This window comes from Lepisosteus platostomus, chromosome 15, assembly GCF_059453375.1.
Source record: "Lepisosteus platostomus isolate fLepPlt1 chromosome 15, fLepPlt1.hap1, whole genome shotgun sequence".
In the NCBI taxonomy this organism is placed as follows: domain Eukaryota; kingdom Metazoa; phylum Chordata; class Actinopteri; order Semionotiformes; family Lepisosteidae; genus Lepisosteus; species Lepisosteus platostomus.
Genome location: NC_142625.1, coordinates 27,338,719 through 27,361,729, shown reverse-complemented (window position 1 = coordinate 27,361,729; position 23,011 = coordinate 27,338,719). Strand labels below are relative to the sequence as shown.

Below are 23,011 nucleotides of genomic sequence, written 5' to 3'. Positions count from 1 at the left end.
AGAGCTGGAGTGGAGGAGCAGGTGGGGAATTTTTGGAGGAGTCGGAGATGCCGAGCAAGACTGACGACCTACTTTTTGTTCACATTTCTCCTGCTATCTTATATATCCAGCAGTGAAAAATAAGTTGTTGATTTTTTAAATCCTTTGATAGGTTTGTGTGCTGACAGGAAGCTCTGTCTGCTTTGTTGATAATAAACCTCAATGCATGTCCATATCTGTATTGTTCTAAAATGCTGTTAAGCAGATTGACCTTGGAATCCTTTAAGTGGATTTTACATTGTTACTATCAGCCTGGGCCTGTTACACGCTCTTGCTCCAGAGAGCTGCCTGGATAGGAATCGGATGATGTTCAGCGCTGGTCCATTAAATCAGAGCCATTCTGGGAGAGTCGCATTCACAAGATGAAATTTCACAGAATAAAAGACTTTAGATGCAGAGATATGTCGATCAGCTTAGTCAAAGAATTGACACAATATAATCTCTCCAGCCTTCCAAAAGATTATGATAGAGCAAAGTGCCACAATTATTTAATTTCCAAACAATTTGAAAGCTTGAATAGTATTTTCTATAGCATTATTTTTGTTCTTTTTCCATCACTGTAAATAAGACTTTCGTCACGAGTTCCATTAGTGCAGAGCGATCTGCAAACACTGCCCACAGAGCCTGGCACTGGCACTGCCTTCTTCAAAGTCATTCAGACCCCATTCTGGCTGAGGCCTCAGCCTGTTGCCTTCTGTGTGGGGATGAGTCCGCTGGCCCTGTGCTTCCCTGTTGAGAGAGAGGCCTGTTATATCACCACCAACCCAGGGGCACCACGAAGCCATGCTGACATCACAAAGTGAAGTGAACAGACACAGACACATGACACACCCCCAGAAGGGAACACAGAGTGCCAAAGACCACTAATGGCACTAAAGTTGCTGCATCATTAGTGAAGATCTGCATGTGCTATTACATAAAGGAACAGTGTTCCTAACAAGAAAGTAGTGAGAGTTACAACATAACTTTACAAACCTGAAAAGTTTTCAAGTACTGATAGACAGTCTAGGGAAAAGAAAAATGCATTAGTTTACAGTAAGGTTCAAATTTAATAATGATAGTGATTAAAAATACACTTTTGTGATTGTTTTTTAAAACCTCATAGTAAGCATTAACAGAGAAACAAAGAAAAGATGCACACATTGACCCAATAAATATCTTTTGAGAGAGCACAGCATTTTTAAAGTGCGTGTAAATTGAAATATGTTGATTTGTAAATTCAGCATTACATCATTGCCAAGATTAAAACTGGTGCTTAATGCCTGTGCACGGTAAATGTGAAATTCTGATAATCTGTTCATTGTAAAAACTAACCCAAAAGGATGCAGCTGAATAAATCAGTAACATTGTTTAGCAGTCCACATGGTCGGAATGCTTTCCGTCTTGGCGAAGACAGAATGTTGAATTCACAATGTCTTTCAGTTTAAGGGCAGTTTTAAAATGTCTCAAAGCATTCTGGTGAAGTTACAGTCTCCCTGGATTTGATCCAGTACCAGAGATGCCAAAAAAACCTTCTAACCCATTAAGGAGAATTTCATGATTTACAGTATCTAATACTGCTGCGCTGAGATCTGAGAGAGTCAAGATACATAGCACACCTGAATCAGCAGCTGTCCTGAGCTCATTAGATGCTATAAAAAGAGCACTCTCAGTGCTATGGAATTGTCTATGCATACTGTCTAATCGTCTGGAATGATTTAGAACGTTTATTTGCACTGAGGTGACTATTCTTCTGTTGAACTAAGTCAATGTGCAAGAATATGTAGTGAATATCAGCCACCCTTCCTATATTAAACTTATTGAATGATGTGGTTTTTAGAAGCCTGAACTTTCCTCAGTTCCCAATTCAATCGTGCATGGAATTGCTCAGAAGACTGAAGCTGTTTCACATTGCTCTGAATTTGAAATTGTTTGAAAATTATTCACATTGACAGTAATTATGCAATAGAATGTTAGGTTCTGAGTTCAACTGCAGTGGACTGTTAGAATACACTCATTAATGCAATCTACTGCTGTTATATATGTTTACAGTGTAAAGCACTGTCTAGTTCTGGTTGTGTCTTTTTCAAGCAGTGTTTGTTGCTGTGAAGTTGCAAAGCTGGGAAGTTCAAAAGCTGCCTGTTTCTGCATGCTTTCCTCCTGACTCTTCCTCTTCTGAAACTCTTTCTACTGTTCCATTTGCAGAGGAGATACAGGGTTTATCCATACAATGTTTTGTAAAGCATGAATAATTGATGCACATGACAAGAATTAACAGATGTATCTGTAAAAAACAACAATATATCAAAAGCATACTTCATACTGTGCAGAACCTTTGAAACCTAATTGTGAAAGTTACTGCTTATAACAGATTATTTTCTTCCTGAACAAAATCACATTGCTTTTTTAATTTTAACTCTTGTTAGAATTGAGTATGAAACATTTCCCCTTGGAGTTTCTCAGTAATAATAGCCAAGAAATAGTGGTCAGCTGTCAGAGTCTTATTGCCAGTCTGCTGTGCTGGTTGAGAAGCGGAAAGAGGAGAAAGAGAAACACAGCAGGCTTATACTGTATGTCTGTAGTGGTCGCAGATGAGACACTCATCTCTTCTCTGAAGGATATGATCGCAGATGAGATCTACATCGTCACAATCCAGCTCTTCTGTCCAACAGCACTTTCAATCTTCACCACTCTTATACCTTATACCACCTATACCAGGTATATCATCAGCAGTTATGACACAGAGAGAAGACACATTGTCTTCCTGTTGAGAACAGATCGCTGTTCCTTTTTTTGCCTGAAGAACTTTCTTATTGGAGAAACGATGTGGCAGCAGCTCCTAAGCAGGCTGTATTGCCGTTGCACTCTGTGCCAGGGAGGTATAAATAGCAGTGCTTGTGTCCTTGGTCCTTGTGATTTACAGAAAGCCAAGCCAGCCTGTTCCACACCAGGCCTCTCTCATAAGACTGTTTGCAATGAGGAGTGAGTATTGAGCTGCCCAAAGTAAATCAAAGCAAATACATCATCTGAATAGCGTTGGGATACCAGGCTATGAGGACCCCTGATCACCTTGCATGTCTACAGATCACCTGGCCTCAGAGTCTTAATCAACCACCAGGAAAGAGTTAAGCCACCTCTCTGTTCATTATTTCCAAGGTCTGGGATTTGCAGTAACTGTAAAAAGAAGGCATCATATTTGTTTTCTAATTGTTCCCTTGCTGTGTTAATAAAATGACAAAACCTGGGACCTGGGAGGTCCTGTTTTTTTTCTTCTGTGGTTAGCTGACATATTCAAAGACAATTCTCTTCAATTCTCAATAAGGGAGAAACCCACCAACATTTCATGCGTGAAATGTTAGTTCTTTTCGTGCACCCCAGTCATTGTAATGGTACTGTCAGTTCTTGGAAATATATATATATAAAAGAAGCAAAGCCAGGGCTGGATTGCAATTTCCTCTCTCCATTAACCCTACAGACCAGTAAGTGCCTGGTAGTTTGTATTGTGGCACAAGGATGTCAGTGCAAAAACCAGCACTTTGTGCTTCAGCATATGTTCTCTCTGTGTGCTTGGGAATGGCCTTTTAGAGGAACTGATGGTGGTCACAGATGTTTGCAAATTGTGTCCTTCTCCCCGTGATGCTCTTGCCGGAGACCCTGCTGTGTGTAGAGTGCAGGCTGTGGGACAGGGCGCAGTGCTGTGCTCAGGGATGACCACAAGCCACTCTCCTGGCTACTCTTCTGTGGTTCCAGCATGTCTTTCCAGGAATGTTTCATGGTGTGCATCGTGCCTCATGCAGCTCTGTATGCTTGCCCTTGCTGGCTCACCACCGTACACTTGTACCCAACCAAACTCGATTGCAGTTTACGGAATTCAGAATATTTGTTTGGTAGTTTGTTAATTCCCTAGCAATTTCATGCTTGGCAGGATGAATGGGATTTAAGTGACATCACCATTTTGTAGATCTGACTGAGCCCGCCTGAAACCGAGCCTTCAGTGTTTCAAATTGCTCTCCTGTTTCTTTTAGTTCAGTGCCACGTGAGACAAATTACTTTTCTGCATCGAACCAGCTCGGCAGATCCGAGAGACAGACAGCTTCTCTGCCTCTCTGCTTTGTTCTCTGGTGTTTCCAGTTCTGCTCTGCGTTTGATGTGATTTCATTTATTCCTGTTCTTATGACTTTGTCTTTCCTCCCCCCTGATGTCCTCGCTCTACAGCTGCACACACCAGCAGTGCACATGTCCCAGCCATCCAGGAGAGAATCAAAACGAAAACAATTTCTTTAATTTAATTTTCGTCTTGATGGAAACAGCTGACATACAGTTGTTTTCCTTGATTTTTCCTGCTTGCTCTTCATAAGAGAAGAGATCTCATGCTTTTACTGTTATACTGTTTTCTGCACAGTGCAACATCACCCATGTATTGATTGATACATTTAATATTCAGTCCTATACAGTTTGATTGGCCATTTCCATCCTCTTCATTAAAAACTGACTGGCTTCATAATCTGTTATGAAGTGATGTCTGGCCAAAAATACTGCATTTTCAGTTTCCACAGATAATCCAAAACTCTCAGAAAAGCTTCTCATGGCTGTGGAATGACGAGAGGAAATACTGGTGTCTGATTGGGATCAGACCCATGAGGCTTTCCTGCCTTTCTGATCCCAGCAGCCTTTGAGTCTATGATGTCATCAACTCCACCTTCATTGGCGGGGTCAGTGGCAGGAGTTATTTTTAAAGAACGGATATTTTCTTCATTTTAAAAATACAACAATACGATTGTTTCTTTCTCCACAGCATACTGTTCTGTGCTTTGCTGGCCTGCAGCCACATTCCCAACCACTCCAGACAACACCTGGCCCAGGAAGAGCATGAACCCCACTGAGCACTCCCCCTTTCTCAAAAGCTCACAAGCCTTTTCTACTTTTTTTTCCCCCAAAAAAGATTAAAGATGTGATACAGGTTCTCACAGTAACTTAAACACTGCTGTAGTCTGTGGTCTAATAGGCAGTAGGCAATAGGGATCTGACACACAGCACTATACAGTATGTTGAAGGTGTGTGATGGGATATACACTTCACCCTGAAATGATGACCGAACCCACACATGATCACTGAACTGCAGTAACTGCAGCTGCTGTCTCTTTCAGCTGCCTGTAACTGACCTTGCTTAGTATCAGAGCAGCACAGCAAGCTGCCACCAGCCCAGTAATTAAGGCACATTCAGACGGCCGTGTGTCTCCTCTGGTCTAGACTGCTGTGACCGGCACCGAGTCTGTCAGCTGAAGGGCAGCACCTGTTTGACTGGGCCCTCTGTCAGAGCAGTAGGAAGTGCTACCATTGGCAAAAGACATTCTGCCTTTCCGCTTGGTTTTCTACCACTGGGAATTTGATTCGCTTTTTTATGAAAAATAAGAATAACCTGTGTATTAACCAGAAATAATTCATACTGATGGCAGCCTGACTAGCTCAGCTCCTCAGTTGAGAAAACCACTACTAATGCAAATATATAAAAAAACATTTAGGCTTTGCAAGTAGTGTGTATTAAATCGTATTTGTATGCGGTATTCGAAACTATCAGCCATTAAACCAGAGTATAACAGGCCACAAACTAAATAATGTGACAAGCAGTAACACAGCCATTTCTTCATTACAAAAAAAAATGTTCTCAAGCCACACAAAGACTTGTGCAGCTCTTTATATCTCAAAAGACTTAATTATCAACATGTGCAACGTGCAGTTCTTAACCTTAACTAATTATTACTTAATTCAGCTCTAGTGAGTCAGTTTACACTCATCTGGCCCCTCGTAACAGGGAATCTGAAGAACAGCAGCAGCTTGCTGTCTTGTCTTTTCATGAATGTGTGAAGAAGGTTTACATGTCTGATTCTTCCATCTATATTCAGATAATTTGGAAGGTTTTTCACAACCCTATACGACATGACTGATTGGCTGTCAGTGCAGAGCTCCACATGCTGAAAGAAAAAGACAGTGGGGTGTGAAGCCAACGGGGAGGTGTACTTGGTTAAAACAGTACAATCTTTTGGGGCTGCAGACTCAGAACAGTGTGAGAGATTTGTCATGCATTCAAAAGAAAAAGAATTTGGGCATGCAACAGTAATAAACATTCAATTATTGTAATAAATAAACAGTAATTAAACATAATTGCACATATTTATCAGCTTTTGTGACAAAAACAATGTTTTTTTTTTGCTATGGTATTTAGCATTAGTGATATGGCCTACAAGTATATAGTTAATCCGAGGTCCTGGTTATATTCATGAAGTCTGCATGTTCGTGTGAATCTCTGCGGGGTGATCCAGGTCCTCCCAGTTCCCAGGGAAAGGATGGGTAGGATGCTTGGCTGCTATAACCTGGTGCATCAGGGCTGCTGTCCCCCGACGGCCTGACCCTGTGCACAGAGGCTCTGGTGCCGACACAGCACTCTGCCAGGCCTGGGCCTCTACACTCTGAGAGATCTCCTTCAATGTGCTTCCATTCTCTCCATTCAGACATCAGAGTGCATGAGAATACAGAAATTCTCCTGAGGCTAATTTTACAATCATCGTCTCTCTGTGGGGAGAAAGCTGTGGGAGTTTGTTTTTAAAGTTTGTTTCCTTCTGTTCTTTACAGAGAATTATCACACTAAAGCACTCCGTGACGTCTTCAGAGCCTGGTGTAGCTACACAGTGTAACCATGACAACTGGCACAGAGCTATTCAAGTTATTTTTATTCTTGTGCCGATTTTTTTTTATACTAACACAGTCACAAACAACCCTAGTTTTAAAAAAAGCGGCGATAGATCGATTTCGTTTTGTTTTGCAATGTGTTTGCTACCGAAAAAACGGAGAATGTTTGTCCAAATGAGTTCAAGCTCCACAATCAGCCATTCTGACCTTGTACTGCGTCTGTCTTCTCAAGGACACTGGAAACATTGCCTCGTCACGCTGTTTCACTCCCGATCTTCACGCCTCTGTGTGCCCCTGCTTCAGAGTATGATCCAAAAGTCACAGTGAAGATGTTCTGTTCCAACACAGCTCAATGGCAGAATATTAAAAACAAAGAAAAGCTTGAGCTTCCGAAAATGTACTCTTGTTTTTCACAGTTTATGGTGTGATTACACAGAAAGCTGGGGAGGAGATCAAATGGTAATCTTAGACTTCTGCTCTCTTTCATATCAATACTACCCACAGTTCTGTGCACATCTCTCTCACCCCTACTCCCTCCACCCCAGCTGCACCCCGCAGCAGCTCCCTGGCTCATTCCTGTGCTGACCTTCGGACAGAGCTGTGTTTTCCTCTGCTGAGCTAGTTAAAGCCGAAGTATCCCTCAAAAGTATTCCTTTATATTCCTCAGCGGGTTTCATCGAAAGTAGAATTTGACTGAAAAGCTGAACTGATATACTGTAGGCGTTCTACCCAAACCCGATCAGCCCACCAAAATTTCGACTTTGGACACCCAAAAACTAAATCATTGTCAATTGACAGAACATTGCTCCGTGCTTCATGTGATAACTTCCAAACAGCTTCATGCATATCATATTTAGTATCCCAAAGCCTCAGATTAAAAATTATTTGTCTGAATTTTTAATCTCATGGCATATTTTTGATCTGGTACTGTTGCTTGCAGGTGTTGTTCTGCTCACTCAAGGTTGGCTCTAGAGTATCAGGGCCAAGAGCAACAGTAGCTTGTCAGTGCATGGAGCTCAGGAAATGCCAGCTGCTGGGGCCTAACCTCAGTCTGGAGAGACTGTGTCACCTGCAGCTGCATGTGGTCAGAACACAAACCGAACTAAGCTCTCGGGTGCATTTCTGATCCACTGTGAGGCTGGTTTTAGTGAGGTTTGGGGTATTTTAGAACAGTCTGATTTAAAAGAAGTGGTGCGGAGAGGGACCAAACAAGCCAAAATACATTATCACCTTTGCTTTGTCAGTTTTCAGTTAATCTTCATACAGATGCAATCTTTTTTTTGCATCATTAAATAGTAATAAGTAACTAGGAGTATAGTGTTCCCAGGCATGCCTCCAGTGTCAGTGCTAAGTGATATGCCTTTTCATGCTTTCCCTGTGTCTTCTACATCACCCGCAGTCTCCATGCTTGTGCTTCCTTTCTGAGGAAATCACATTAAATAGTTAAGAAAATTAAATATTTTTTCCACATATTATGAATAAAATGCAATATTTTCTGCAGTTAATTAATGCCTAATGTTTAATTTCAAGATCCTTATCAAGTATAAAAAGAAAATTTCCATCCATTATCAGAAAGCTATGGCTGGAGAGCATGTCTCTGCATGGAGAGCAGAGAGCACATGTGGGAACTATGTGCAAGTCCCTTCAAAAGCAAAAACAGGAGGCTAGTCTGTACCCAAAGGATGGTGGGGGTATGGAGCAGGCTGCCAGCCATGTTGTTGAAGCCGACACCCTGGCTGCTTTCAAGAAATGCCTGAATGAGTTCTTGAGAACAACTCCTAACTACCGCTCAGGTACAGTACCAATCAGGGCTGAATGGCTCCTGCTGGAAACTGTTCTCGTGTTCTAGGTGTTTGGGAGGTGAGAGGACTCAGGCACACAGGCTCACAGGGGGACAACTCCCACAGGCATGAGGAGAACAGGCTGGAGCCAGGCTCAGAGCCTAGGTGCTGTGAGGTGGCAGAGTTAACTGCTTTGGGCCTGTGCCAGCCTCACAAAAAACATTTGTAAAGCACGAACACAAACCAAATGTTCCTTTTGTATTCTTCATCTGCCTGATCAAATTTTCAGCTGCCAACAAGAAAGAAAAGCAAAAATTTGGAATCACATTCTAACAGGGTAGAACCACAGCAAACTGTAATAAAGAATATTTAGAGATTGTTAGCTTTTAACATAAAACCTGTGACAGAGCCACAGATGGATGATCTCTTTTCAACTGCACGGCTGGAGGGTGTGAGATATATTTCCTACTTTTCAAACTAGAATTAAAAAATGCTTATTGTCCAGCACAAGAGATGAGTGTGGCATACTTCTCGAGATGGTAGGGAATTAAGAAAAAATGCAGAGTGCCCAGCTCCCTGGAAACAGTAGATCACAAAAACACCCCTCTCTCTCCATGACCTGTTTTGCCTTTTGGATGAACCAGTGCCCCTCTCCCATCACAGGGATGAAGACCCCTGCTTGCCCCTGTGTGCACTGCGAAGGCAGGAGGGCAGGTCCGCGAGAGAGGAGGAGAGGAGGAGAGGAGGAGAGGAGGGGAGGCTGGAAGGGGCTGGCCGTGATGCTGAGTCCATTGTGCTGGATGCTCCTGTCAGCTCTGAGCCGGCCCCCTCCTCCAGCCCTGCTCTGCTATTGGTAAGTGAAAAATCCCAGCAATGCTTCATCTCAGCCTCCTCCCCTCTGTGTCTCCACCAGGGTCTCATCAGTGAATGAACTGAATCAAGCACAAGCCACACAGATAGTAAGAGCCTCTTTCTGCTGTGCAGGATCGCCAGACGAACAGACACCTTTACTTTGCATCGCAAGAGAAGGAACTGGAGCTCTCTCTCTGCTTAATGGTGTTTGCAAAGCAAGCTGTCATCTCTCTCTGGATCAAACAAAACAAAGAAAAAAGACCAACGACCATTTAATTTTCTCTGTTGTGTCTCATTTCATTCTGCATTTAAAGTCTGTTGCCAGCTGTTGTGGCATCCAGCTTGGGAATAAACAATTACAACACGTCAAACAGAACAAACCTCAGCTGTTCTTAAAGAAGTGGATTTCTTGTAACTTTTTTGTGTGTGTCTAAGAAGGGTACACCTTACACACCACGGAGGGCAAAGGTCACTCAGCCGGCAAGGAGCTTCTCTTCACGCCTGGGCCTTAAGAATCAGCCAAGACGCCGCGTGCCGTGCTCCGCGTGAAAAATGCTCAGGCGCGGTTGGCGAAGCCGTCGCCCGAGCCGACCCCTGCCCCGGGGCTGTACATGGAGCGCTCTCAGAGCCGCATCAGCCTCTCCGCCTCGTTCGAAGCCCTGGCCATCTACTTCCCCTGCATGAACTCCTTCGACGAGGACGATGTCGGTAAGGGCGGGAGGCCGCGCTCCTCCTGGTGCTCCGCTCGGTGTCGTGCGCCGCGGCCGTGTTACTCTGCGCGTCTGCATGCATGCCGCGCCGCTCACTCGCTGCACCCGCACGGGGTCCAGGACAGCCTGCACTGGGCCGGCCTACTGTCCGAGGGACAGTGAACTGGGGCTGAACCCGAGCAAAAATGTAAAAATTAGTTAAGACGCTGCTTCATGCACACGGGCATGACCTGTGTAAGGGTGCTTGTAATGCACATGGAAAATCAGTCAGCATTTGTTGAAAAAAGCATTAAGCTTGAGTGCAATGGCTTCACTAGTTTCTAGTTCCTCCAAACAAATTAATAACGTTATCTGTCCTGTTAATCTCTGCTGAATTCCCTCTCATGGGGGCATTTTTTCTCCTTCTGTTCTCTTCATATTGACCCTCTCATCCTTCAAGGAGCCAAAGCTCCGTGTTAGCTCTGCCTTCAATAATTTTCCTTTCACTTGCAACACAATTGACCAGCTTTAGCAAAATTCTCAATGTGTTTTCTGACAGTTGCAACACTAAGACAAACCTGCATTCATAAAATGTGCTAAACTATAAATTGGTGAAAGGTGGGAGACGGAAGGGAAAAATGTTTTCCTTCTTTTGACGGTTGCCTCTTTATCTGAGGTTTCGGAAAGGAATGATTTATGCCTTTCAATCCAATTACTGTCTGCCTGATACAGCAGCATCCAGCACAAGCCCCACTGGTGCTGCTCTCTCGAAGAGAGGCAGCGAGTCAGCTTGTCTCTTCACAGACGTCGGAGAGAGATTTATCCGAGAGTGGGCTGACTGGCGTGGTGTCTGAATGGGAGACGTGTCTGCTCTTACAGAAGGACCTGTGGGTTTCATGAGTGGTTTTCATGACTGCTTGTTGAAAGAGCTCTGTCTTCACGCAGGATGGAGAAGCGCTCTGGACATGCAATGTCAGAAAGGTGCTCTCATCTGCGCTGGAGCTTCTCCTCAGGGGGGCCTGTGAGACAGAGCACAGACCCAGATATCCAGACATCACGTCTCATGCTGCTACAAGTTGTCTCCCGTGTCGTTAGAGCTGAAAATCTGCTCTTAAAACCAGAAGTGCTCAGATGACACACTCTGGGTTCATAACTGCAGGCACAACAGCGCACTGTTTTTGTTTATTTCACTAATTGGGATTTTTACTGAGGTAACCGTGAAAAATATGTTTTCGAAAGACTAGTTTCAGCCCTCCATTACAGCCTTTGCACAAGACTGTAAATGAATTGTGCATTCTGCTGCAGGGCAGTTTGCTCCTGTTAGTGAGTGTAAAGTGTCAGTCGGGCTCAAAGAATGCTTATTATGACTTTTAAGTCACAAGCAATTGCTAAGCTAGAGTTGTAGTGATGGGTCAGGCAGTGAAACATTAAGAGTGTTTTGCTGCGCATCACAATTGCTGTCAGAGCTCCTGGCACGAAGACAGGAGTCTGGATTATCACCTGTTGAGAGCAGGGTTGGGTCAGAACCAGCGGCCTTTACTGACTGGTTTTTCACTGCTTTGGTATCTGACCTAGTAAAATGCAGCGATAGCCTGAGCTCTGCCCTCCCAAGGCTGTCTGTGTGGAGCCACGCCAGAGACTCTATTGCTCAGGAAGTCGTTAGTCCCAAATCATTTTTGTATTCTCACCTTCCTGCCACAGGGGTTTGGGTTTGTGCTCGGACTCCTCAAACTGTTTTAGTTGTATCTACAAATGAGGAAAGAAAGTCTGTGGTGCCTGATTTCAGCACTGCTTTCTGGCTGCATTTCTGGACTTGAAATGACAAACTGTCTCGATGAAGCAGAGTGGAATCTGACCTCTGCAGGAACACTTTGACTATGTTTGAGCTCTGCTCAGATGTCTGACTATCTTCTAAGAAGAGTGAGGAGGACTGGTTTCAGCATGATAAGCAGAGGCTGATTTATTGTACTACTGTTAGAATGGATGATCCTTACAGCAACTTCTCTTCCTGATAATATCCGGTCAGTCTCTGCAAAGGGAGCAGGCCAGATGTTCGTTGCCAATGCTTTTGTTTCTTACCCCACAATTCTGAGAAAATGAGTTTTTGAGACACATTGCATTAATGACTTGGATATTTACTGAAAGATACATAGTCATACTTTCACTGTGTTTAAATGATGCAATAAATTATTTTTTGAGCAAACGAAACCAGTTAAAATAGCTCAAATTCCACCCCTTATAGTGTTTCGACATTATTTTCAATGTCCACATTTCACTTATTGCAACAGAATCCATTAACTATCTAAATCAAAATGTCTTTTGCTGGCTAGAAGATAAAGACAGTCTTTTCGAACTGGAATCTAAATTGTGTTATACACATGGTTGCCTGGCACACACTGTAGCGCTGCTGCCTCATAGCTCTTGAGTCCTGGACCTGATCCCAGACTGACAATCCGTCAGTGTGAAGTTTACATGCTCTTTTTCTTGGATGCTCCAGTTTCCTCCTGCAATCCAAAGCCTTCAATTATTTAGAATCTCAGAATTGTGCCTCACACACGTGTGTGTACGTGTGTGTATGTGTGTGTGCCCTTCAGCAGACCAGTGTCCCATCCTGGGCACTTTCTTCCTTTGTTCCATTGTCTGCTCAGCACTAACTTGTGCTGGTAATTGAAAGTGGGCAGATGCATATGTAGGTATATAAATAAATTGATGCTATAAACTGGCTCTCTGCAGTAAGAGTGCACAGAGAAATCAACCAGCTAATAAAACAGCTGTGCTTCACCGAGTGTCAGATGCAGGCCGGCGCTAGTACAGTCTAAGCAGGTATGAGATCGTTTTGGCCTCATTATGTCACTGCTACTGTGCTAAAAAGAGACCATGTGAGCTACAGAGTGGGGGTGGAGCTATTTTGAAAGCTGCAGGAATGTAATGTTTCTCCGCGCTCTTTCAGTGTCTTTCTAGCCCTCTGTTCGAAGGTTTACCCAGGTAGGTTTGTACAGTACTGATATATCCTATGCTCTTCGCTTGCTCTTGGCCTCTCCAGGCTCACTGCCACACCATGTAGATCACTTTTGCCACACAGGCTGCACTTTGTTCCACACTGCATTTACCACAGTATCCCACAGCAAACATTCCCGAGAGCAGAACAGAGTAGTGGAGGACTGTGGGACGACCCATTGACCTGAGGATTTCATCAAGGTGCATCACAGGCTCTGTTCTCATGTGTAAATAAACATTTCAGTTACATGATACATTTACTCAGCCTTTTCTGTCACTATAGTAGTTATTATAATGTTGACTGCAAAATAACTGGACCTTGGACTCTTGATAAAAAGGCATCCTAACATGTATTAAATTGGAATCTAGACACTGAAGAACACAGGCACATTAACTGTAAGGCAGACCTTTGAGCAGGTGGTATATAAACGGTGTTCTGCTGGAGCAATTTCAACAACAGGGGACAATATTATCATACCTATCAGGTATAAACATTCCTATTTTCCAAAGGAAAGAACAGACACTGTTCTACACTAAATCTCCATGTAGAGACAAAGTTCCCTATGAATCAATATTGGCCTGATAGCATTCAATTAATTAAAAGAAAAGAGATGCTATTCATTAACAACGAGGCTAAAACAACAACTGCAACAACAGCAATAATAATAATAATAATAATAATAATAATAATAATAATAATAATAATAATAATAATAATAATAATAATATTATAATAATAATAATAATAATAATAATATAGAAGCAAGGCTGATGAGTCTTTCTTTTAATCTCATAGTGGATGGTATAATGGTACAGTGATATTCCTAATTTTTGTATTGTGGGTAAATATTTAATCATGCATGAAATGTCACGTTAATTGTGCATAATTTGCTGGTCTGAATCTGGGGAGCAAGAGCAAGCAGGGAGACTTTGTCAGACAGGAGTGCTGGTCTTCTGGTCCTACGCCACCATTGCGGGTCTCACGTAAAGCATTTCCATCCTACAGGACCCTTCACACCCTTTGTGAATGAATTCCAGTTACGCCCCTCAGAGCACAGATACAGATTTCCCAATTTAAAAATGAATAGGTTTAAGTTCTCATTTATACCTGTGGCTATTACCTTGCCTAACAGATGCTTCTTTTGTGCATGTATATGCATATTGTTTATTTATGGGTTTTCTTTATATTGTCTGTTGCTATAAAACAAATTGCCCCTTTCGGATACTAAAGACTCTCTCAGTAACAGTGTAAGCCCTTTCAGCGGAGTGCAGTCGAAGCGCTGTTATTCCTCTCAGACAGCTGGGATCACCAGGCAGCTGAAGAACACCTTGCGGGGTTTGTCTTAGTGGACTGACAAACACTCATATTAAGTGTTGCCGGAAATGTAAAATGACAAAGAGCAGCAGAAAATGACTGATAATTGTACTTCTTTGTCACTGACAACTGTACAGCAATTTTCATCAAAGAGTGAAAATGGTTTTCGCTGGCCAAGGAGAGTGCCACATTGTGCTGCCCCCTTTTTTTTAAATAACGATTTAGCAGGATTCATAATTCACATCATAATGAGAAGAGTGGTAATTACCTGCCATGCACTAGATGGAAATGGAATAATTTGTGAAATAAATCATGGTGTTGTTGTAGCTCAGGCACAGTATGAAACTCCTCTGGGCACTGAGAGAAAAATGACAGAACTCTGAGGTGAGACTGAACCACAGGAAACAGAGAACAAAACACCTTTAGAACAGCCTTCCCATATTCCTGAAACAGGCAGCACCTGAAGACTTTCTGCAACACCTCCTTTGACCCTTTCTCAGCAGTGTTCATTAGTTTATCAAATTCATTTCGATATTTTGTTAAAAAATAGTTTACAAATAAAAAATAGTTTAGTTAAAAAATACTTTCTGCACGTTAGTTTTTCTCAACAAATTAACTTAAACTTGGCTTCACTATTCTGGAAAAGGTTCTGTTGAGGTTTTTGGAAAGAGCTGGGTCTGGAGACGTTAGACACAGGGCCTGTAGTCCTGTCGGCTGCTGCTCCTGAGACCCACATGGTGCTCTTGGGTTGTAGTGAGTTTATGAAAGACCTAAACATTCTTGTACAAACAGACGACTGACGATGCTGCTTCAGGTTCTTAGGGATTTACATGGAGAGCTGGCTTATAAACACAGAGTCTGGCATGTTTCTGTTTCCAATAATAGAACTCTGAGACAGGACATTGAGAATAAGCAAAGGAGTAGCTGGAAAACCTGCGGGGATCCCAGAAATATCTTCGGAGTATCAGGAGATGAACTTGTTCGCCTGTAGCTGTTAGCAGAGCCTTACGGAAACAAATCCAACAATAACTAACAAAACAAGACAACAGGCTCTCTGGCAGCTGGAGAAGTGGGGCACAGCAAGTGGGGCATCAGCAGCGCTCAGTTGCTTGTTTTGTCTGACTCTTTTTTTAAATACCCCGCAGGGTGTTCTCAGCCTCTGATCTTGCGATGAAAAATGCAAAGCGCTGGAGACCCTGACCCCCACCACCACTGTGCACACTATTTTACGTCCAGTGAGCTCAGCCTTTGCCTCTTAATTTCTGTGACATGCAGATTTCACAATTCCTCACACCTCCAAGATAGGACCTGGGAGCCAGGAAAAAGACTCAGGACTTGTGTGTTGACTCCCATGGCATCAGGGCTGAGCTGCAATGAGAAATTCTAAAAACACTACGGAGACTTGAAAGACGGCATCACTCTCTGATGGTCAATGGTCAATAAGACCACGACAAATGGTAGAACCAATACCATGACATGTCATTTTTTTCTTGAACTGTGAACAAAGAAAGAGACTTTTGGACCCATTTAAATCTAAATACAATCTGTGTGAAGATCTTCTCTCACCCCTCACTCTTCCAGTTTCCTTCACCTTGCGTATGGTCTTCTGACCACTGCATGGGGCAATAGAGTTACAGCAGAGAGGCTTGTGCAGTACAGCCTTAATTCACGAGGAATGACAGCAGCCGAAAGCTTAGGAGAAATTAGAATCGTTTATTGGGATGTGGAGATTTGGCGTAACCCGCTTGGCTGAGGGCCGACCTCCCGGCCGTTGGACGGGGAGGATAGGACCCCCATGCGACCAATTGGGTAGCTGCAAAGGTGGAGAGGGGGTGGAGGAGGGATGCAGAAAACGAACGAGGAAGAGGAGAGGGTGACGTTTGATATATATGGAGACCGGATATATATGGAGCTATGTCGAATGAGCGCGGCTGCCTTCATTCCTCCCGAACTTTCATTAAAAACTCCATTCAGTCCGATGTGCAGCACTGCTTGTAGCTTGTAGCATTGACCCAGCACAGGGGAAGGGCAGCCACACAGCCCTGGTCCTGCTGACTGTCATGCAGTTCAGTTCTCCACTAATGCACGCAAGTACTGTGCAGTTCAGGACAGAATCTAATACCTGCAGAGCAGTGTCTACAGCTCTCCCCATGAAAAAGCCACAGTCATCACGCTCATACAACAAACATAACACAGGATTAAAAATCGAGAGATTGCTGCTCTGAATCTCCATTGTTTTTTTATAAGTCGATACGTGCTTTATGAAATGAACGTTTACATAACATGCTTGCATCAGCTTTAGTAGACTACTTAAGGCTTTACAGATATTATCATTCTCACTCAGTTTTCCCTGTGTCAGACTCGGCCCTTGCAAACCAGTCTGCAAATGTTGTGCAGTAAAGCCCAGGTAACAAATTTTCTAATATTTTCATCTCAGATTGGTTTGGATCTCAAACAAATAACCCGAAACCTGTTAGGCACCACTCAGAAACTGCTACTGTATAAGTTTTTAAGCCTCAATACAGGAAAAAGCAGCATCTTTTCAAACCCAAACACTGGACATTTTATCAAGATGAATTTGCAGGCCGTTACATTGGAGATATTTGCGCATATCGGCCGGTGCTGGAAACCTTGAGGAGCTTACTGGCCACCTCCCAGTACAAGCGGACAGTTTACTGCAGCTGAAACCTTTTCCCCGAAGTGAATTCTGGGAACAGCGCTGTGCACTGGACCAGAACTGGGCGTCTGTCTGTGGAAGTCGGAGTTTACAGCTTCGCTCAATGACCGAAACGGAGTGAGGTGTCGTCTCTCTCATTTCCGAGTCCGGAATGTTTACTGAGGACTCCAGCACTGGAAAGCTCTCAGACAGTGAGCAGAGCGACAGCAGGCCTGAGGCAGACAGACTTCATGTGGGGAAAACTATGCTGATGGACCATTATGCTTGGTGTCCAGTGAACCGTGTTGCTGCGAAAGGCACTCTGGGTTCTGTACCTGAGCACAGCTTCATACAGATACACAGCGCTTCTGTTGGTCTGTATTTATTTTTCTAAAAAGGTGGTGTTTTTATCTGGAGTGTTTTTAAAATACTTTAAAATCTAATTTTGTATATTTTAGAAATGTAGTGTAGAGAGTGTATTTCCAACAAATTTTTTTTTTACGTTTATTGAATCACCCCCCCCAATCCCCACCACCAATCATATTGTCATACAAGAAATCTAGTGTTCAGAAGATAAAGAACATATTTAACTAAATGCGAAAAATACAATTAGTGTTGAACAATCTCCTTTTCCTGCACACGCTGTGCAATCAGAACATCATTTTCTAACATGAAGCAAATCCTGTAAGTTTCAAAGATTTACAGCAGCTTTAGACCACAGGAGTTCAGCAGGCTGAAGTCTAGTCTCATCTTCCTCGATTAGTGTTGTAAAATCCACAGTTCATGCCCTAGACTTCTGATCTCATGTGAGAGCTGGTACGGAGCTGTTTAACATATACAGAACACATCAGCCACTGAGACACACAAGTCAGAAAAGGTGACAAAAAGTTGCCAGAGAAACCCTATCAGTGTTTATCAGTTAAAATTGAAAACCAGAAACCCTTGACATATTTAATGCACTGCAGTATGGTATGCTTTTTGAACAGTATAAATATTTAGATTGTTCAGTGACGAGGATATGGGTGGCCTTTAAGGATGGATACCTTAAAACATGCAGTGGGAATTTTTGAAAGCCTTGAAAAGAAAAAAGCCCACAAATAAAATAAGTAAATCCAGGGGTGACTGTCAGACATCAGTATTTAAATAAATGAAAGAGGAATCAGAGGTTGCACTGTGAAGAGAATCACGAGCAGGACTGCCTGGGACTTGCCCTTAATTCGTGAAATTAATGTATTACTTCACCTGAGGTCTGATCAAACCTTCCTGCAGGACTGGGGCTCCATTCCTGAAAACAGCAAGATTACTGAGCTGATGAGCAGGATGCTGGCTGGGCTAGAAAAAGTACTGGGGACTATATACGTGAACTCATTTGCAAAGTGTGTATTCAGCAAAACTACTGAAGCTAGACAATCTGAATGGCCTCTTCAGGTTTCAAACCTTTCTTCTCACAGGCTCAAACTGGGAGTGCGTACTGGTGTGGTATTAGCACAGTCTGCTCTCTGAGCTAATTACTGTTCTTTAACACTAGATCACCTCCCTGACAGCCCAATCCTTGTTCATCAACTCGAGAATCATTCAGAGTTCTGGTCCTTTTTACTGCCCCCTGATGAGCAGTAAATAAAACCCACATTCGGGCTCAGGAGTTGCTGAAGAAATACTGCGTAACAAATTCTGACGATGATAGCTCTTTACACACTAACTGTGTTCTACTGCTGGGTTTAGAAAAAAATGTCTTTTACGAGGAAACTTGATGGATATTTAACCTCGCTTGACTTCTTTCATGCTTATAAGGAGTAAAATCTCAAGAGAATTTATGTGTAAAAAATCCTTCTGATCTTTTTCATCTAACAAACGGCCTGATTCTTTACTGTGTCCTTTCCCAGCCAATCAAAGCATCTTAAATAACCCAAACACTATACCACATGGAGCATACATTCTAGCCTGTGGGAGAAAAATACATTTAACAGCAATAATTTCTAAAAGAAAATATTACAAATGAACAGTGGGTTCATTCAGAAATGTTTGGGAACAATTAGCTTCATTGCAAATTCAACCTTACTTTGCGACTACATTCGTGACTGTCTGCTTGATTCATGAATGCAGCGCTGTGCAGGCTCATTTGTACAGTATATTTCATCTCTTCAGAGCTCACTGGGGACTCTGGGGACTGATGAACAATTCTTTTCTTTTCACAGCAAGCTTAACGAAGGTCCTATTTTCCAAACCGGTACAGTTCTGGAAGAATTAGAATAAAAAGGAGAATGAATGTTTGGCAGACCTGTGCAACCCAGTGTGATCTTCTCCACTTCTGGTTTAGAGGTGCATTGCCCCTGTTGATTAGCATCTCTGTAGAGCTGAGGAGAGCTGCTAGGAACTAGGAAACTAGTAATGTAGTCCGGGGCATGTTTTTGGAGTTTAATTGTTTATGAGTGGATTTTCAATTTTACACTTGTTTCTGATTTGTAATTAATACCCAACTAATAATTGTGACCTCTCTTGCTGTTATTGGCCATTTCATTAACTCTAATTACTCCATAATCCATCCCTATTAGGAGATTAACCAACCGAGGTGCAATAAGAAATCACTTGTGACATTTTACAGGTCAGAATTATTCTGGTTGCAGAGAGAATTAAAAAGGGATTTAGAATAAGGCAGATGATGGCATAGTAGTAATCAGGATATTGCCTTTCATTTTCTCACATGCTTATTATCCTGTAGTTACACTGATCTTGCATGCTCTCTAAAACATGTAGATATTAGCTATAAAAAATTTTAAGATAAAAAGAACTGGGAAAAGCAATCACTCCAGTTTGAGCCAATGGTTCAGCTGTTGCAGAAGCCTGCAGGGGAATGATGAGATGGAGCAGCAGCAGGAGGGCAGAGGCCTGGCTGGACCTCCTCTCTGCTCAAGCACTGCTGTCCAGCCCAGACGGCCGGCACAATTACTGTCAGAAAAGACAGGAAAATAAGTATCATAGTAATGCAACAACCTATTGCTTATAAGAAGTCAGTATAAATGCTTTACTTTCATTAAACGTTCTTATTAAAAAAAGTAGAGCTTATAATGTGGATAGGCATAAATGATGAGCTATAGTTTTGGAGGAAAGGTAGATTAAATTAAGGCTTAATTTACAGCAGCCAATACAGAGGCACTAAAATAAATGCATAGTCTTGTTTTAATCAGAATCGTGAACTCTGGTATAACAAGAGTATATTTTGAATTGTTTGTGACAGTTAATGGATCTAAATGAGATGTTTTATTTCTGTGACAGTTCTTTATGGCTGGGTTAATGGTTAGCCCTGTGCAGAGCTGAGGTGTGTGTGGACATCAGGTTTTTGCTTCTGTATTTCTGGTCATAGAGGGGATATCTGCAAGATTCTGAATTGTAAAAATGCAGGGGAGTCTTGTTATGCAGGAGAAGGAGAGAAAGTTTGAGTGTCATCTGCACGGCAGTGAAGAGGCGAGGAACTGTCGGTGTTGATTGCCTGCTGTTTCGGTTGGGGTGCCTCGTTTCCAGCCCAGGAGCTGCAGATTGTCTCATGGCCCGGAGCCGAGGAGGGGTGTGTGCTTCTGAGCCACATCCACACCTTCCCATCAAGGGGCTGCCATTTAAAAAACACATACAGTATAGAAGCTCGGAACCAAAATCGATATTTATTAATTTACCTTGAAAGGCAGTTTAGAAGAGGTAATAAGCTTTAAAAAGCCACAGTGTTGAGTAAGTGTTGTTGTGTCTGGGTCAGGGCTGTGCTGTGCTGTGTACTGACAGTGTGGACAGGGGCTCCAGTTGGTCCTTCAGTGTAGGAAAGAGCTGTTCTCATTTCACACACATACACTTGCCTGTAGATTCATCAGCGCCTTGTTTCAGAGCTTTTCCTTCAGGTTTTTGCTGTTAATATCATTTTCCTTTCAAGGAGTGCATACAAAATTCACAGCCAGAGAACACAGATGAAATTTAATCTCAGGAGTAGTACATTGTGCCCCCTTTTTTTTTTTTATACCTATTGCAAGTTCTCATTTATTTTATGTAATGAACACTGCGGTAAATGGCAGATGATTGTTAATTCATGTAATTTAACACAACACAGTTTGTAAAATTTCCATTCCAGGAAAGTTATAACTTTTTTGCCATCCTGGATAAATATTTATGTTCATCGTAATAGGAAATTAAATATTTATTAGTAAAAACTACCCCTGCAGCTCAATCACATTTTGATGAATTGTCAGTCATGCTATCCTAGCCTGTGCCATAATCTAATTGTATATAAAACGTCCTGCCGCCCCACAGAAGCCGATTCCATATTTACTGGAGCTGCAAAGTCGCCTGGCTCTGGAGATCGTGAGGAACTGAGCCGCGGGTGATCAGCTCTGTTGACACTCGGTGCAGCAGGTGTAGGACTGTCCCTGAGGGGGTTGTCTTGCTCTGGCCAATCGCAGGACCTTTTCTGAGAGAAGGAAAGGCAGTCAGCTCAAACCCACAGGGGTTTGCAGCTCAGCACGGGGCTCACAGAGTCACTCCTGAACATCGCCTGGGTGCAGCAGACAGCTGCTTCCTCAAACAATGCTCTGCCACTCAGATCCTGCCGATCTCCTGTATCGCAGGATGTGCTGTACTTCCACCACATTCTGCACTGATTATCAGAAACACACTAAAGCACGCCTTTTAATCCACTGGGTTCAGACTGCAATGTCTGAATCTTGCATTTGTTCTTAATAAAGAATCAACAGCTTTTTTACAACACTGTAGACTGTCGAGCTGACCTGGAAGCAACATTCAACATTGGAGACCTTTACTTTTTTATCATCCCTAGAGGGGATCTAGAGAACAGCCTTTTCCAGCTCAGTCCTGCAGGTACTGCCCTGCGACAGGGTAACTCTGCCCATGTGTCCACAAGCATGTGGCTGGCTGGCAGCTCCTGACCGCAGTGGCTCCATGGAATCCAGGATTCCCATCACTGGATCTAGGAGTTCTGTGACCATCACAATGAACAATCTGCTTTTAACAAGATCTTTTAAAGATCCATGAAGAAACTTCAAATGAACAACAGAATAGAAAGATGTGTAGATATAATGCTCTGTAACAGATCTTAATTGCTATGATTTTATAATCCAGATCTGAATTTAGACTGTAGCAGGGTGGATGTGAGAAACCCTTAATCTTAGCTCCCCCTGGTGGCAGAGACAAATACATCCCTTGGTATCTAGGAATAGGCAGCAGAAACTGGTTGGCTGTTAAACTGGTGTCAATCCTGCAGGCCTCGCAGTAAAAGGGTTTTTGCTATAGAAAGATACAAGGAACCTGTTTCACAGGAGGTTTCTGCCTCCTGAACTCCCAGTCACACCACTTGTGTGCACAGGACCACTTTCTTCATCCTCTTTAAAAAAACAACAAATATCATTTAGGACACAATGCCACGGTAACACAGTTCCATAACCAGTGTGCCAGAGCGCTCTAATTAATCAATTTAGCACTGTGCAAACAGCAGCAGCAGCAGCAACAGAGACCTAGATAACTAGTAGCAGGAAGAAATAGAATTAAAAATATGTCTGCTAAAAGCCCGACTTTTATTTTCTGACACAGGGCCCTTTAAAGCAACTCCTGTTTATTGCAGGATTATTATGGAAATCCATGCAGATTTATAAATGGATTCGAAGGAACACATGCTGAATCCGTGCAGATGTCTTAAAATAGATCAGGCATTGTTCCCTCGGAGAAAACAGGTCAGTCCTGAAGAGGCTGTGTGCTGCTGCGCTGCAGGAGGAGTGCCGAGGAAAGAGAGGCGAAACACAGAGGAAGAGATGGCAATATCGCAGCACACAGCTCAGTCAAGAGCGACACCGGGGGCCGGGCCCTGAAACTCTGCTGCCGAAATACTGACAGAGAGTGAGAGTGAATGTCAGAGGGATCAGGACTGTGACTGGTTTGAAAACGCTGGCTGTGTCTGCATTTCAAACAGGATTTATCCATCTACAATGAAGAAGAAGGACAGTCCTCTTCTTTATCTAAAACAGTG

General features: G+C 42.9%; 1 protein-coding gene and 1 long non-coding RNA gene across 2 annotated transcripts in view; one reads left to right on the top strand and one right to left on the bottom strand.

Annotated features, from left to right (window-relative positions):
- Positions 1-439: 439 nt before the first annotated feature.
- On the bottom strand, positions 440-7,275 carry LOC148648435 (uncharacterized). The gene is made up of 2 exons (XR_015926773.1): positions 6,913-7,275; positions 440-768 (listed from the first exon to the last, which is right to left on the bottom strand). It is a non-coding gene; the product is annotated as an uncharacterized LOC148648435 (long non-coding RNA).
- A 2,124-nt stretch (positions 7,276-9,399) lies between these two features.
- Positions 9,400-23,011, top strand: part of rims4 (regulating synaptic membrane exocytosis 4) — a 29,499-nt gene continuing 15,887 nt past the window's right edge. Inside the window, exon 1 of the mRNA XM_088607952.1 lies at positions 9,400-10,046. Within this exon, the coding sequence (XP_088464078.1) occupies positions 9,950-10,046 (97 nt within the window). The 5' untranslated portion in view covers positions 9,400-9,949. The remainder of the gene's footprint in view (positions 10,047-23,011) is intronic.